This window comes from Oncorhynchus nerka, linkage group LG2, assembly GCF_034236695.1.
Source record: "Oncorhynchus nerka isolate Pitt River linkage group LG2, Oner_Uvic_2.0, whole genome shotgun sequence".
Classification (NCBI taxonomy): domain Eukaryota; kingdom Metazoa; phylum Chordata; class Actinopteri; order Salmoniformes; family Salmonidae; genus Oncorhynchus; species Oncorhynchus nerka.
In genome coordinates, this window is record NC_088397.1 from 45,260,790 (window position 1) to 45,275,581 (window position 14,792).

A 14,792-nucleotide genomic window follows, 5' to 3' on the forward strand; every position below is an offset into this window, starting at 1 on the left:
TTAAATTTGTTTTCCTGGGGCAAATACCCAGGGTCACATACAGTTAACATGCAGTAGACAAAGCGATTTGTGCAGCCTACCATACTACCAAACATCCCAAAAAAGGTAGAGAAAACATTTTCTTCCTTTCTTACCTCTCCGGAACACTGGTTTTAATTAATAACTTAAAAGATAACGTATCAACAAAAAGTTCTGATTTGTTGACTGTAAGCCTACATGTAAAGAGTTCTTCTGACTAATGACCAGGTCTCCTTGCCAACCAGCAGACAATAGAGGAAGTGAACACAGAAGGGGACCGCCCACTTCACATTTCACTGGGCCATGAAAGCAAGCCTTCTGCTCTCTGCGGTCTGTAGGGAGTGGAGAACAAAGCAATAAACCAAGTTCCTGGTTTCACTCTCATGGGTGCTGGCTGTGTAAGGTGAGCTAAAACTATTTTCTGAATGTTAACTGTGAAAATAAAATGGTAGGGTATAGGGAAGGTCAAAAACACAGTCGAAAGATAACGTATTAATGAAACACCATATGTGCTTAATATTTCAGTTGCCCTCTACTTAGTTTCAGAAGGCAGGTGCATTGGTATTGTTCCGGTTCCAACCACATTTTACTGTCGTGCACGCATACTGTATTTTGCAGGTGTTATTGCAGGTGCAGCGAAATGCTTATGTTTCTAGCTTCGTCAGTGCAGTATACATAACACTAATTTAAATGAAGAAATATCAGAACGAGCAATGTCAGAGACCGGAATATAACTTTTGAACAGTAGTGTATATATATATTATAAACAGTAGTAAAAAATGGTAGGGTGATGGAGGAGTGATGGTTGCTGATAATGGGCCTCTGTAAGCCTATGTAGATATTCCATAAAAAAATCAGTAGTTTCCAGCTACAATAGTCATTTACAACATTAACAATGTCTATACTGTATTTCTGATCAATTATATGTTATTTTAATGGCCACATTTTTTTGCTTTTATTTAAAAAACAAGGACATTTCTAAGTGACTTAAAATGTCCTTGTTTTTTTTCTTTAAAAAGCACATTTTTTGTCCATTAAAATAACATAAAATGTATCTTAAATACATTATAGACATTGTTAATGTTGTAAATGACTATTGTAGCTGGAAACGACTGATTTTTTAATGGAATATCTACATTTAATTTAGCCTTTATTTTACTAGGCAAGTCAGTTAAGAACAAATTCTTATTTTCAATGACGGCCAAGGAATAGTGGGTTAACTGCCTGTTCAGGGGCAGAACGACAATTTGTACCTCGTCAGCTCGGGGATTTGAACTTGCAACCTTTTGGTTACTAGTCCAACGCTCTAACCACTAGGCTACCCTGTCACCCAATAGGTGTACAGAGGCCCATTATCAGCAACCATCACTCCTGTGTTCCAATGACAGACGCCTCACAAGTCCTCAACTGGCAGCTTCATTAAATAGTACCCGCAAAACACCAGTCTCAACGTCAACAGTGAAGAGACAATTCTAGGATGCTGGCCTTCTAGGCAGAGTTGCAAAGAAAAAGCCATATCTCTGTCCAGTGTCTGTGTTATTTTGCCCATTTTAATCTTTTTTTATTGGCTTATCTGAGATATGTCTTTTTCTTTGCATCTCTGCCTAGAAGGCCAGCATCCCGGAGTCGCCTCTTCACTGTTGACGTTGAGACTGGTATATATATATATACCGTATGTATATAATGGTGTGTATGGGCAGTATATGAATAGGAAAGATGTGTGCATCAGTAGGTATATAGGATGAGCCTTGACTAGAATACAGTATATACATATGAAGTAGGTAAAACGGTATGTAGACATTATTAAAGTACCCAGTGTTCAATGACTATGTACATAGGGCAACAGTCTCTAAGGTGAAGGGTTGGTGGTAGCCGGCTAGTAAGTGACTAAGTTCAGGGCAGGGTACTGCGCGGAGACCGGCGGTGGTGATAGAAGCTGTTTTTTAGTCTCTATGTCCCAGCTTTGATGCACCTGTACTGTCTCCATCTTCTAGATGGTAGTTTTTTTTAATATAATGTAGACTCTCATTTAGTTATTATGATGCTAATTCTTTAGTGGGCTGAAAGAGGTGCGATTCTGCCTACCTCGGTCAAATGCACATGTGCTGTAACATTTTGCTAATACAAAGGCTACCATACACAGCAGGACTACCTGAATACAATGACAAAACATGGGTCGTACCCAACGTTTCCCCCAAACTACCGGCGTAGGGTAACACGTGACTGCTGCGCAGCTCCCCTGGGACTACTGCGCAGAAGAAATACTCTTATCAGTCCACTGAGAGAAGAACGAGATTGAATTTCGCTCAACTTTCTAGAGTTTTCCATGTTAGTTAACACTATCAGCGTTTGCGTTACTGTGGAAATTGTGATCGAATCAACGCAATATTAGCCACTTTCAATGCAAGATATTGCATTGTAGGCAGAACGCAACAGGGTAGGATTCTATTGCATTGATAGGCATGGTCTCATCTCGTAAAGTACGCAGACGGGTGCGGCATAACCAATCAGAGCTGCAGTAAGCCTTTATGCAAATAGACCATTGCCATATATTTTTTTATTTTACCTTTATTTAACTAGGCAAGTCAGTTAAGAACAAATTCTTATTTTCAATGACGGCCTAGGAACAGTGGGTTAACTGCCTGTTCAGGGGCAGAACGACAGATTTGTACCTTGTCAGCTCGGGGGTATGGATCCATGCCATTTGCTTTGATCTGGACTTGACAGCTGTGGTCGTGAGTAGATGTGCTTCTTTTGCGATTAAAGCAAGAGCTGCATGTGGCCACCTGTGCACATTTTTGTTCATATCCTTTGCTAGTTTGTTATTAGCTCAGTTATAGATAATGTGTAGTCAACAATAGGGGAGTGATTATTTCCTACAAGAGCCCAACATGTGTACCTTTTCTAGACATTTTTGAAAAGTGAGTCAGGTAAAGAGCTTTTTTTATGTGTTAAAGGGGCAGTGTTGTATTTTGAGACAGGCTTGAATAAGCTAAGTAGCCAGTAGGCAGAGGTTAGCATAATTTGTCTGATTCTCTGTAATAATGGTATGGGAATAGTAACGCATTTTATTTTGTAAAGTGGTTTCTTGCATCAAACAACCTCATTTTCAGTCACCTCCTTGTCTGAAGGACAAGTGGATAAACAGGTTAATGTCGAGCCCTGCCTGTTTTTTTTCTTCAAAAGTCTCATGTAGGCCTACATTGAAAACCACACATTGGCTGCTACTGTAGGCTGAATGATAGAACAGCTTTTTCCATGTTAAAATGTTATGGGATGCATTTTGTCCATTGTTTTTGATGGTAGGCCACTCTGGTAGGCCTACATTATGATCAAATAGCCACAGTAGCCTACTTGGCCACTGTTAAAACTGTAACTTAAAGAGGGTACAGCCTCAGTGGTCACAGTAAACGCGCACTGGAAGTTGCACAGAATTTTCACAACGTTTGAGCTCAGCAGACCAGAAATTTGCTCAGTGCCTAAAACATTTTAAGAGAACATTGGTTGTGACTCATATGTATGGTATCCTTTGGGACTGTGAAAAAAATAGAACAAGTACAGGCTTGTGTTGTTTCTATATTAGAACACACAGCCTGAGGGACTTTAAGATATGGTTGGTCAACACTGTATACACAGCTGTTTTTTTGTTTGGTTTTGGATCCTTATAATACATGTCTTTATTATGTTGTTCACTATAGGACCAAAGAGAACATGATGGCCATTGATCACAGACTTTCTCTACCCCTGGCAAGTTTTATTATGGCCATTTCCTTGACTACAACTACAACTCTGACAAGCTCTTCTGAGAGAGGAAATAATGCCACTGTCGCAAATATCCGTTTGGTTACTGCAATCACAGAGACAATGGCGCCAAACCAGACCTACACCACAGCCATGTCAACTCCTTCAAATGTCACTGTTGACGGTGCTCTCTCTACTACAAGTTACCATAACTCAAGTCAGAACAGCATTGGAACAACAACTCACAATGCTGTGCAGGACAACTCAACAACCACAACAGCACTGGCTGTGAGCTCAAACACAACCACTGAGTCAACACCATCAGCTTTGGCCCCTTCAGCTAATGCTACATCTGCAGCCATTACAGTCCCAGGTATTGTCCCCTCCACTGCACCAACCACCCAAGCAGCCAAGACCACTGAAAACCAAAACAGTACATCAAATATCCCACCACAACAATCCACTAAGAATCTTCCTCAAACCACAAATGCCGCCATGTCGATGACAACCGCAACACATAATGTGACACAAGGTAACTGCTGCTGGTTGATATGTCTGTCTTTAAAGATTATTAGTTATGATGCAACACAAATGTAAGTGAATTTAAATTATTCACATCTTTCCTGGTTTATTCAACAGGTTTTGGACTAGACAATTCAGAAAAAGGCATGACGGTTTTCTTCAGTGTTGTGCTTGGGGTGTTTGTTTTGGGAATATTTATGTACACGTTGAATAGATGGAACCAGATGAGGCAATACTCACATCGACCTCTCTATAACAACTCTGAGGCCGAAGGTAAGAGAATTCATACATCATGTTCTCATTAGATCTTTTTTCAATATCTCAAATGCATTTTGTCAGTCTCACTAAGATGTAGACACATTGACAGTGCATGCAGGCTCCAAATGAATAATACATGAGTTTCATTCTTGTGTAGTACATTAATATATGTTTTATTACAGCTGACACATGTGTGCTACTGTAGTGAATGTTACATTGGTTCTTACAGCTCTACTCAATTCATTTTCAGTGGGTGGATCCCTAGCAGCAGACGACACACTTGTAATTTCAGGAGGACTCTACGATGGTTCACAAATCTATAATCCAACTATGACAACTACTGATATGACGGAGGATGAGTTCAATTTTGATAACCGTCTACATGTGTCCCAGCGATCACAGTTCCGCCTGGAGTTCTTAACTGAAGAACGAGAGAGCTCCCCAGGCTATGAGGCCTCTACCTTTCATACTTTTCAGCCAATTGATGATGATTTTTAATGTCAAATCTAGCTTCTTCTTTTCTTTTTTTTTTACTCCAGTTTGTAAATGATGTCCAAACTAGCCAATGGGCTTTTTTTTAACATCACTTTAACAATTGCATTGTTTATACGGTTGAAGTCGGAAGTTTACATACACTTAGGTTGGAGTCATTCAAACTTTTTCAACCACTCCACAAATTTCTTGTTAACAAACTATAGTTTTGGAAGTTGGTTAGAACATGTACTTTGTGCATGACACAAGTAATTTTTCCAACAATTGTTTACAGACAAATTACTTCACTTATAATTCACTGTATCACAATTCCAGTGGGTCAGAAGTTTACATACACTAATTTGACTGTGCCTTTAAACAGCTTGGAAAATTTCAGAAAATGATGTCATGGCTTTAGAAGCTTCTGATAGGCTAATTGTCATCATTTGAGTCAATTGGAGGTGTACCTGCGGAGGTATTTCAAGGCCTACCTTCAAACTCAATGCCTCTTTGCTTAACATCATGGGAAATGTAAAATAAATCAGCCAGGACCTTGTGAAGATGCTGGAGGAAACAGGCACAAAAGTATCTGTAGCCACAGTAAAACGAGTCCTATGTCGACATAACCTGAAAGGCCGCTCAGCAAGGAAGAAGCCACTGCTCCCAAACCGCAATAAAAAGCCAGACTATGGTTTGCAACTGCACATGGAGACAAAGATCGTACTCTTTGGAGAAATGTCCTCTTGTCTGATGAAACAAAAATAGAACTGTTTGGCCATAATGACCATCATTATGTTTGGTGGAAAAAGGGGGAGGCTTGCAAGCTGAAGAACACCATCCCAACCAATAAGCACATGTTGTGGGGGTGCTTTGCTGCAGGAGGGACAGGTGCACTTCACAAAATATATGGCATCATGAGGGAGGAAATTTACGTGGATATATTGAAACGACATCTCAAGACATCAATAACCCAGCTTGGTCGCAAATGGGTCTTCCAAATGGACAATGACCCCAAGCATACTTCCAAAGTTGTGGCAAAATGGCTTAAGGACAACAAAGTCAAGGTATCGGAGTGGCTATCACAAAGCCCTGACCTCAATTATATATCAAATCTGTGGGCAGAAATGAAAAAGTGTGTGCGAGCAAGGAGGCCTACAAACCTGACTCGGTTACACTAGCTATCAGGAGAAATGGGCCAACATTCACCCAACTTATTGTGGGAAGCTTGTGGAAGGCTACCCGAAACGTTTGACCCAAGCTAAACAAATTAAAGGCAATGCTACCAAATACTAATTGAGTGTATGTAAACTTCTGACCCACTGGGAATGTGATGAAAGAAATCAAATCTGAAAAATTATTCTCTCTACTATTATTCTGACATTTCGCATTCTTAAAATAAGTGACCTAAAACAGGGAATATTTACTAGGATTAAATGTCAGGAATTGTGAAAAACTGAGGTTAAATGTATTTGTGCATGTAAACTTCAAACATCAACTGTATACATTTTTTGTATGTATATTATTTGTATTTTTTCTTCTTAGTACTTTTGTCACTCTACCATTCCATCCCTACCCTAATTGGATTCAGCTAATGGACAACAATACTTATACCGCTACTTACAGTTATTTCGCTCTATGATACCTGTAGTTAAATAATTATATATATATTCCTAACTTCCTCTTTCTTCAAGTGTTGGATTTTCACCCACAGCGGCCAATCCATTATTCATTCTGATCTTAACTCCAACGCTCCGATGTCCACAGATTAACCCATCTTTCCCAGTATAATGGCATTTTTCTATTTTCTTTTACAATTCATCCCTTCATTTTACTATGATGTCTTACGAAGGGTCCTGTACTGTATACTTTACCTAGGAGTATAATGATATTTCGCATTGACTGATTGTGGTTTTTCAGATTCCCTAACAATGTAGGTTGCAGGTCCTGCTGAACACAGACATTAAGACTGAACAACCATTCCTGGGCCTGACTCCAAAATCGAGCCACCAATGGACTGTACCATAAAATATGTTCTATTGATTCTGTGTCCTCATGACAGTCTGCACAAGGATGACTGTTCAATGCCCAATATATTGAGGATTCATTTTGTAGCAAGTATTTTATACTATAGCTTAAATTTAAAATAATTGATTGAAGTGTCAATTGTTGTTTTATATATCAATTCATAGATCCGATGCCAAGGTATTGAGCCATCAAAAGCCTGTTCTCATATGACTTGAATTTTATACGGTATTGCTGTCAAACACTTTGACTGATACATTTTTCGATTTACACTACTCATTTTAAACCATTTATGATTTTGAATGGGTGGCAGGCAGATTAATTCTTTAATTTCTTCAAAAAGTAATGGTCTCTTCCCATTTTGTGGCAGTGCTGCAATGAGTTGGTTATACTTTTTGGATTGAGCAAATACCTCCATACACTGTTGTTAGTATGCCTGTGTGACATAAGTTTACAATTTTTTGAGTTAATATTCTATTATTATTATATTAATTGCTGTAAAATTAGATCTTCATTTTCTGGAGGATGGAATTGAAATTGTAGCCAACTCTGTAAGAAGGAGGATACTTGAAACTGATTGTACATTAAGTGTACAAAACATGAGGAACATTTGCTTTCTCCGTGACAGTCTGACCAGGTGAATCCAGGTTAAAGTTCTGATCCCTTATTAATGTCACCTGTTAAATCCACTTCAATCAGTGTAGATAAACGGGAGGGCACAGGTTAAAGAAGGATTGTTAAGATTTGAGACATGGATTGTGTATGTGTGCCATTTAGAGGGTGAATGGGCAAGACAAAATATTTAAATTCCTTTGAACAGGTTATGGTAGTAGGTGCCAGGCAATCTAGTTTGAGTGTGTCAAGAACTGCAACGCTGCTGGGTTTTTCATGCTCCACAGTTTCCCGTGTGTAACAAGAATGGTCCACAACCCAAAGGACATCTATCCAAGTTGACACAACTGTTGGAAGCATTGGAGTAATCCCTATGGAATGCTTTCGACCACCTTGTAGAGTCCATGCCCGATGGATTGAGACTGTTCTTAGGACAAAAGGGATTGAAACTCAATATTATGAAGGTGTTCCTTATGTTTTCTACACTCAGTGTATATACAGTGCATTCGGAAAGTATTCAGACCCCTTCACTTTTTACACATTTTGTTACGTTACAGCCTTATACTAAATTTGATTAAATATGTTTTTTTCCTCATCAATCTACACACCATACTCCATAATGACAAAGTGAAAAAAGGTTTTTAGAAATGTTTGTAAATGTATTCAAAATTAAAAACAGAAATACCTTATTTACATAAGTATTCAGCCTCTTTGCTATGAGACTCAATTGAGCTCAGGTGCATCCTGTTTCCATTGATCATCCTTGAGATGTTTCTACAACTTGACTGGAGTCCACCTGTGGTATGTTAAATTGATTGATTTTGAAAGGCACAAACCTGTCTATTTTAGGTCCCACAGTTGGCGGTGCATGCCAGATCAAAAACCAAGCCATGATGTCGAAAGGAATTGTCCTTCGAGCTCCGAGACAGGATTGTGTCCAGGCACAGATCTGCAGCATTGAAGGTGCCCAAGAACACAGTGGCCTCCATCATTTTTAAATGTAAGAAGTTTGGAACCACCAAGGCTCTTCCTAGAGCTGGCCGCCTGGCCAAACTGAACAATCGGGGGAGAAGGGCCTAGAAGGACAACCATCTATGCAGCACTTCACCAATCAGGTCAATCATTGGCCAGACGGAAGCTAGTCCTCACTAAAAGGCACATGACAGCATGCTTTGAGTTTGCCAAAAGGCACCTAAAGGACTCTTAGACCATGAGAAACAAGATTATCTGGTCAGATGAAACCAAGATTGAACTCTTAGGCCTGAATGCAAGCGTCATGTCTGGAGGAAACCAGGCACCGCTCATCACCTGGCCAATACTATCCCTACAGTGAAGCATGGTGGTGGCAGCGTCATGCTGTGGGGATATTTTTCAGCTGCATGGAGACTAGTCAGGTTCGATGGAAAGATGAACAAACAAATGATGGCCTCCACAATCACCCGACCTCAACCCAATTGAGATGGTTTGGGATGAGTTGGACCACAGAATGAAAGAAAAGCAGAAAAGCAAAGCAAGTGAAAAGCAAGTGCTCAGCATATGTGGTAACTCCTTCAAGACTGTTGGAAAAGCATTCCTCAAGAAGCTGGTTGAGAGAATGCCAAAAGTGCGCAAAGCTGTCATCAAGGCAAAGGGTGGCTACTTCGAACAATCTCAAATATAAAATATATTTTGATTTGTTTAACACTTTTTTGGTTACTACATGATTCCATATGTGTTATTTCAGTGTTGATGTCTCCAATGTTATTCTACAACTTAGCAAATAGTACAAATTAAGAAAAACACTTGAATGAGTAGGTATGTCCAAACTTTTGACTGGTAGAGTATATAATAACAAAAAATATATGTGGGGGATTGGAAATGATATAGACAATTACATTGATGGAAGCCACAATCTATCTGCAATATTAAAGATGATCTACCCCCTAAATGTTTGAAATAAATTGGCACCTCAGGGGTTTGTGGTATATGGCCAAGGGCTGTATCCAGGCACACCTCATTGTGTCGTGCATAAGAACAGCCCTTAGCCGTGATATATTGGCAGTGGTGTAAAGTAAAGATACTTGAAAGTTCTACTTAAGTAGTTTTTTGGGGGGGTATCTGTACTTTACTTTACTATTGGTATTTTGGACTACTTTTACTTCATTACATTACTAAAAAAAGTATGTACTTTTTACTTTATACATTTTCCCTGACACCCAAAAGTACATTTTGAATGCTGAGCAAGACAGGAAAAGGGTCTAAATCACACACTTATCAAGAGAACATCCCTGGTCATCCCTACTGCCTCTGATCTGGTGAACTCACTAAACACATGCTTGGTTTGTAAATGATGTCTGAGTGTTGGAGTGTCCCCCCTGGCTATCCAGAAAAAGTTGAATCAAAATGTTGCCATCTGGTTTGCTTAATTTATTTAATTTAACTAGGCAAGTCAGTTAACAACAAATTCTCATTTACAATGGTGGCCTAGGAAGAGTGGTATACTGCCTTGTTCAGGGGCAGAACAACAGATATTTACCTTGTCAGCTTGGGGATTTGAGCTAGCAACCTTTCAGTTACTGGCCCAACACTCTAACCACTAGGTTACCTGTCACCCCAGGAATTTGAAATTATTTATACTTTTACTTTTGATACTTATGTATATTTTAGCAATTACATTTATTTTTGATTCTTAAGTATATATAAAACCCAATATATATATTTTTAAAGTGGGATTTATTTTTAAAAGTGAGATTTTAATGGGTGACTCACTTTGACTTGAGTCATTTTCTATTAAGGTTTCTTTGCTTTTGTGTAAGTATGACAATTGGGTACTTTTTCCCACCCACCATACATTTACCATATACTGCAACCCCCTCGGGCCGTATTGCTTAATTATTCTATACATACAGCAATGCATGTTCAATTCATACAGACCTTAAGTTGTGCTACAAGAATAGTTGCCTCTGAGGATTCATTCTGCATCTACTCCAGAATAGTCTTCTCCAGTTGCAGCTGATTGAAAATTTCTGATAGCTCCTCATAACTCACCCTGGGGAAGAATTCACATTCAGCATTATTTAAATGGAGACATGGAGGAAAAGTGTCCCTCGGGTTATTGGATAAGTGATGTTTGAACATCAAAGGACTCACTCATGCTTGGCAATGTCTGTCGTGAGATTCTTTTTCACATTCAGCATTTTTAAAATATTTTTTATATAATCTTTACATATCATCTTTACCAGTTCATCTTCAAGGATTTGTAGCTGGCTGTCTTCCTTTTCTTTCTGTTCTTTGATCTCTCTCAGAAAACAAAACTGATATGTAATCTCTGGCAGCATACAAGATAAAAACTAATGTCAATGTTTGAAAAATAAAGCAATTGTACACAAGAGGGCGTGGTTACCTTTTTTTTTCACGGCTGTGCTGCTGTCGTAGGTACAAGGCGAAGAAGGCGAGCAACAGTTTCCCTAATTCAATGTTTCTTTTGTCAAGCTCTGTGACTGAAGTAAGCATCAGTTCAATGTATTTTGCCATGGTAAGCAAGTAAAAATGAAAGGTAATATAAGAATGTGTATTACCAATCTGACTATTTAGGTTCACCAAACATGAAAATAGGAACCTCCTAAATGTCCCACCTATGTATCTCAACTGTTAATGTTTGAAATTCCTGGGCTGTGGCCTGAATCTCTACATGCTTGTTTGCTTGTTGATCTTTTATTTTGTTCCAGTTCTTCCAAGACTGAGTCTTTCTTGGCAATGACCTTTGCATTCTCCTATTTGTTGGATCCAATGCCATCACAATAGCTTTTCTGCTTTCCTAAAGCGATATTGAAAGTAACAATGCATGTTTTCCATTGTCTCATTACGCAGCCACATAAAGATAAATAACATTATAGAATATAAAATGACCAATATATGCCCCATTGGAATAGGCATGATGAATTACATAACCTGTGTTTGGAATATTCTCTTCATCAGCATATTGGTGTAATAAACAACGTACTAACCTTGCAGTCTTGATTGAGCTGTTCTGCGCTGTTCTGCAGACGTTCTCACAGGGATTCTTGTTCTGGTTTGAAACATCGAAGGGCTTCCTGATGTTGCTCTGTCAAAAGAAATACGACGCTCTTGTCATAAATCCTGATTTTATACAGGAGTAAAGCAGTGACAGTACGATGCAGCTTCCATGCTTAAAGTTTCACTTCCAGTAAAATGCATGAAATGGAAATAAAAAAGTTCACTAAGACCTATGGGATTAGTTTTATTGGGTAATGTAAGTATGTGCACGAGAACGATACACCACATCCATCATTTTAGTCCCGTGTGAATCTGACATGGCAGTAATGTTTACATGGCAGGAGAGCAACACTTCCAGCCAGAATAACCGACTGTTTTTCTGCACACGCCAAGGTCCGCTGACACTACTAGTCTCAATTGACGTCCCTGTGTTTTCCATGACATTACAGAGTTTGACAAGAGAACATAGAACTGATTTGATCAATTGATGTTGAAAACACAGTGCTGCACATATACATTATTTTATATGAATGGCCTGCATTTATCAACTTTTATATTGAGTACTTTGTTTATATGTTTTGTGCCAGTGAATTAAAGTTGAACATCGCCTAATGTGCAATAAAAAAGTATTGTGGCTATAGACTTATTTAATGAAACCCTGTCTGTTGATGTAGTAGGCAAAATATTTCTAGATCGCAAATCGGGGCATCCCTGATTCCCCACTGAGCTAAACTTTTTTGGAAAAGGCAAATACACTTGCTCTTCCATAAATGCATCTCAAGTGTAAATAAGCTTGCTGTTCAGCAGCTCAAATCAGCGGGATGGGGGCATTTTTATTAGAAGGGACGTCAACCGTGGATAGCTAAATAAATTATTATGTTCACACTTCCTCAATTTAAATATTATGGGGACACCTATACATTTGGCTGCCAAGCACAAGTCAACAGTGTAGCCTACACTCTAAAAAAGAAATGCTGGTTGATCCAACTGCTTGGTTGCAGGTGTTGGGTTGTTTTCCCACTTAGTTGGGTTGTTTTCTTTTTTTTTTAACTGCTGGGTTATTGATGTTGGGTTATTAAGATATGAATCCAGCGGGACACATCAGAAGACTGGTGGCGTAGTTTAGTAAGGTTGTGGCATTCAGCTAGTTCTTTTTAGCCACTCATTAGAGTAGATGTCATTCCTGTTCATCTGTTCTGTTGCATAGATATCGCATGATAAGGTTGAACATTGACATGTTGTAGTTTTAATGAAATTTACAGAAGTGTATAAGGTTCGTCAAAGCCTACAGTGCCCCTTGACCCCTTGACCTTTCCACATTTTGTTACGTTACAGCCTTATTCTTAAATGGATTAAATAAAAAACATTCCTCAGCAATCAACACATAATACCCCATAATGACAAAGCCAAAACAGTTTTTTTGAAAGTTTTGCAGAAATACCTTAGTATTCAGACCCTTTGCTATGAGACTCGAAATTGAGTTTACGTGCATATTTTTTCCAATCATCAAGTTTGCTGACAGCAGTGGTAGGCCTGATTTCCAACAACGACAAGACGGCATACAGGGAGGATGTGAGGACCCTGACGGAATGGTGCCAGGAAAATAACCTCTCCCTCAATGTCAACAAAACAATGGAGATGATTGTGGATTACAGTAGACAGCAGAGAGAGCTAGTCCCCATCCACTTCTACAGGGTCGCACTGGAGAGGACGAAAAGCTTCAAGTTACTCGGCGTGCACATCAAAATCAACCTGAAATGATCCATTCATAGAGAACATGTGATGAAGGCGCAACAGCACCTACTCAACCTCAGGAGGCTGAAGAAATTTGGCTTGTCCTGTAAGGCCCTCATGAACTTCTACAGGTGCACCATTGAGAGGACCTTGTAGGGCTGTGTCAACGCCTAGTACGGCAATTGCAACCAAAGGGTTCCCCAAATGGTGGTGCGGTCAGCCCAACGCATCACAGGGAGCACATTGCCTGCCCTCCAGGACACCTACAGCGCTAGGTGTCACAGATAGGCCAAGAAGATCATCAAGGACCTCAGCCACTCGAGCCATGGCCTGGTCACCCCGCTACCATCCAGAAGGAGGTGATAGTACAGGAGCATCAAAGCTGTGACCTAGAGACTGAGAAACTGGAGATAGAAGTTTCTTACTCCAGTCCATCGGACGTTGAAATAGTCTCCTCTAGCCGGCCTCCTCCCAGCACCCAGCCCACACTTAGTCACTGTTAAAAGCAGGGTACTGGGTTGATACCACCTGGTACTCTACCCTGTACCATAGAGACAGCTGCCATATGTACATAGTCATTCAACACAGTTCACTTTAATAATGTTTACAATAGAGTACCTGTACTGGGGTTCTGTGGTCACCAAACTGCCTTCAAGCGCAGCGGTCTCCCTTCACAGGAGTGGCAACTGGGAACATATAAATGCACAAAATGACTAGGACCAGCCTTTCTGGTCCATGGCGGTGAAGCCTGATAAGTGCAACACCCAAAGGGCTGCAACGTTGACGGGCAAGGCACCTGTCCAGCAGCCCTGAGAATGGACAGTTGAGAGGAAGAGGACACACACTCAGCCACCAGAACAACACATCGTAGGGATCGGACCATAGAGAATGATAGTCACAGTATATCATCTTTATATGTGTCCCATTATGGCGTACGTGAGCGCAAGGGCAGCTCCATTCAAATCAAATAACAAATGTAATTACATTAGAGACAATAGAGGCAATATTCATTTTATTAAAGTAGTCCATTGTCTTCTATAATTTCTATGAGTTGGCAAACAAACTTAAAGGCTGCACACCATCACAGAGTGTGTTGTTTGAAAAGGTACTGTATGAAGCCAAAGTTGGCAATATAATGCCACCTACAGTTATGCAGTGTTTGCTCAAGAGTATAATTAATTGGCTGAACCTTCCTGATTACCCGGATTGAATAATGGGGAGCGTTAGGCAGGATGCAACCTTTTGGAAGGTTCAGATAAAAATATGCTATATTGAACAAATATGTCTCCCCGACATGGAGATTATTAAGGAAATACGTTGTCTCTATTCATGAAATGTATATCTGCAATGCTCAAAGGTTTTGCGACTGAAAGTGGCCCGTGTGATTCTTCCTTAACGAAGAAGCTCCACCTAGATGG

The 14,792-nt window shown here is 39.7% G+C and overlaps 1 protein-coding gene across 2 annotated transcripts; it reads left to right on the plus strand.

Annotated features, from left to right (window-relative positions):
• The first annotated feature begins 314 nt into the window (after window positions 1–314).
• si:ch211-105j21.9 (sialomucin core protein 24-like) lies at window positions 315–8,333 on the plus strand. 2 transcript variants are annotated; one of them, XM_029671165.2, is made up of 4 exons: window positions 315–421; window positions 3,717–4,291; window positions 4,399–4,554; window positions 4,790–8,333. In XM_029671165.2, the coding sequence occupies exons 1-4, from the start codon at window positions 402–404 to the stop codon at window positions 5,035–5,037; spliced, it is 999 nt and encodes a 332-aa protein (XP_029527025.2). In that variant the 5' UTR covers window positions 315–401; the 3' UTR covers window positions 5,038–8,333. The 2 variants fall into 2 exon arrangements, 1 of the variants encoding a protein (XP_029527025.2); XR_010465633.1 differs by lacking the exon at window positions 315–421 and adding an exon at window positions 2,582–2,753.
• The last annotated feature ends 6,459 nt before the right edge of the window (window positions 8,334–14,792 follow it).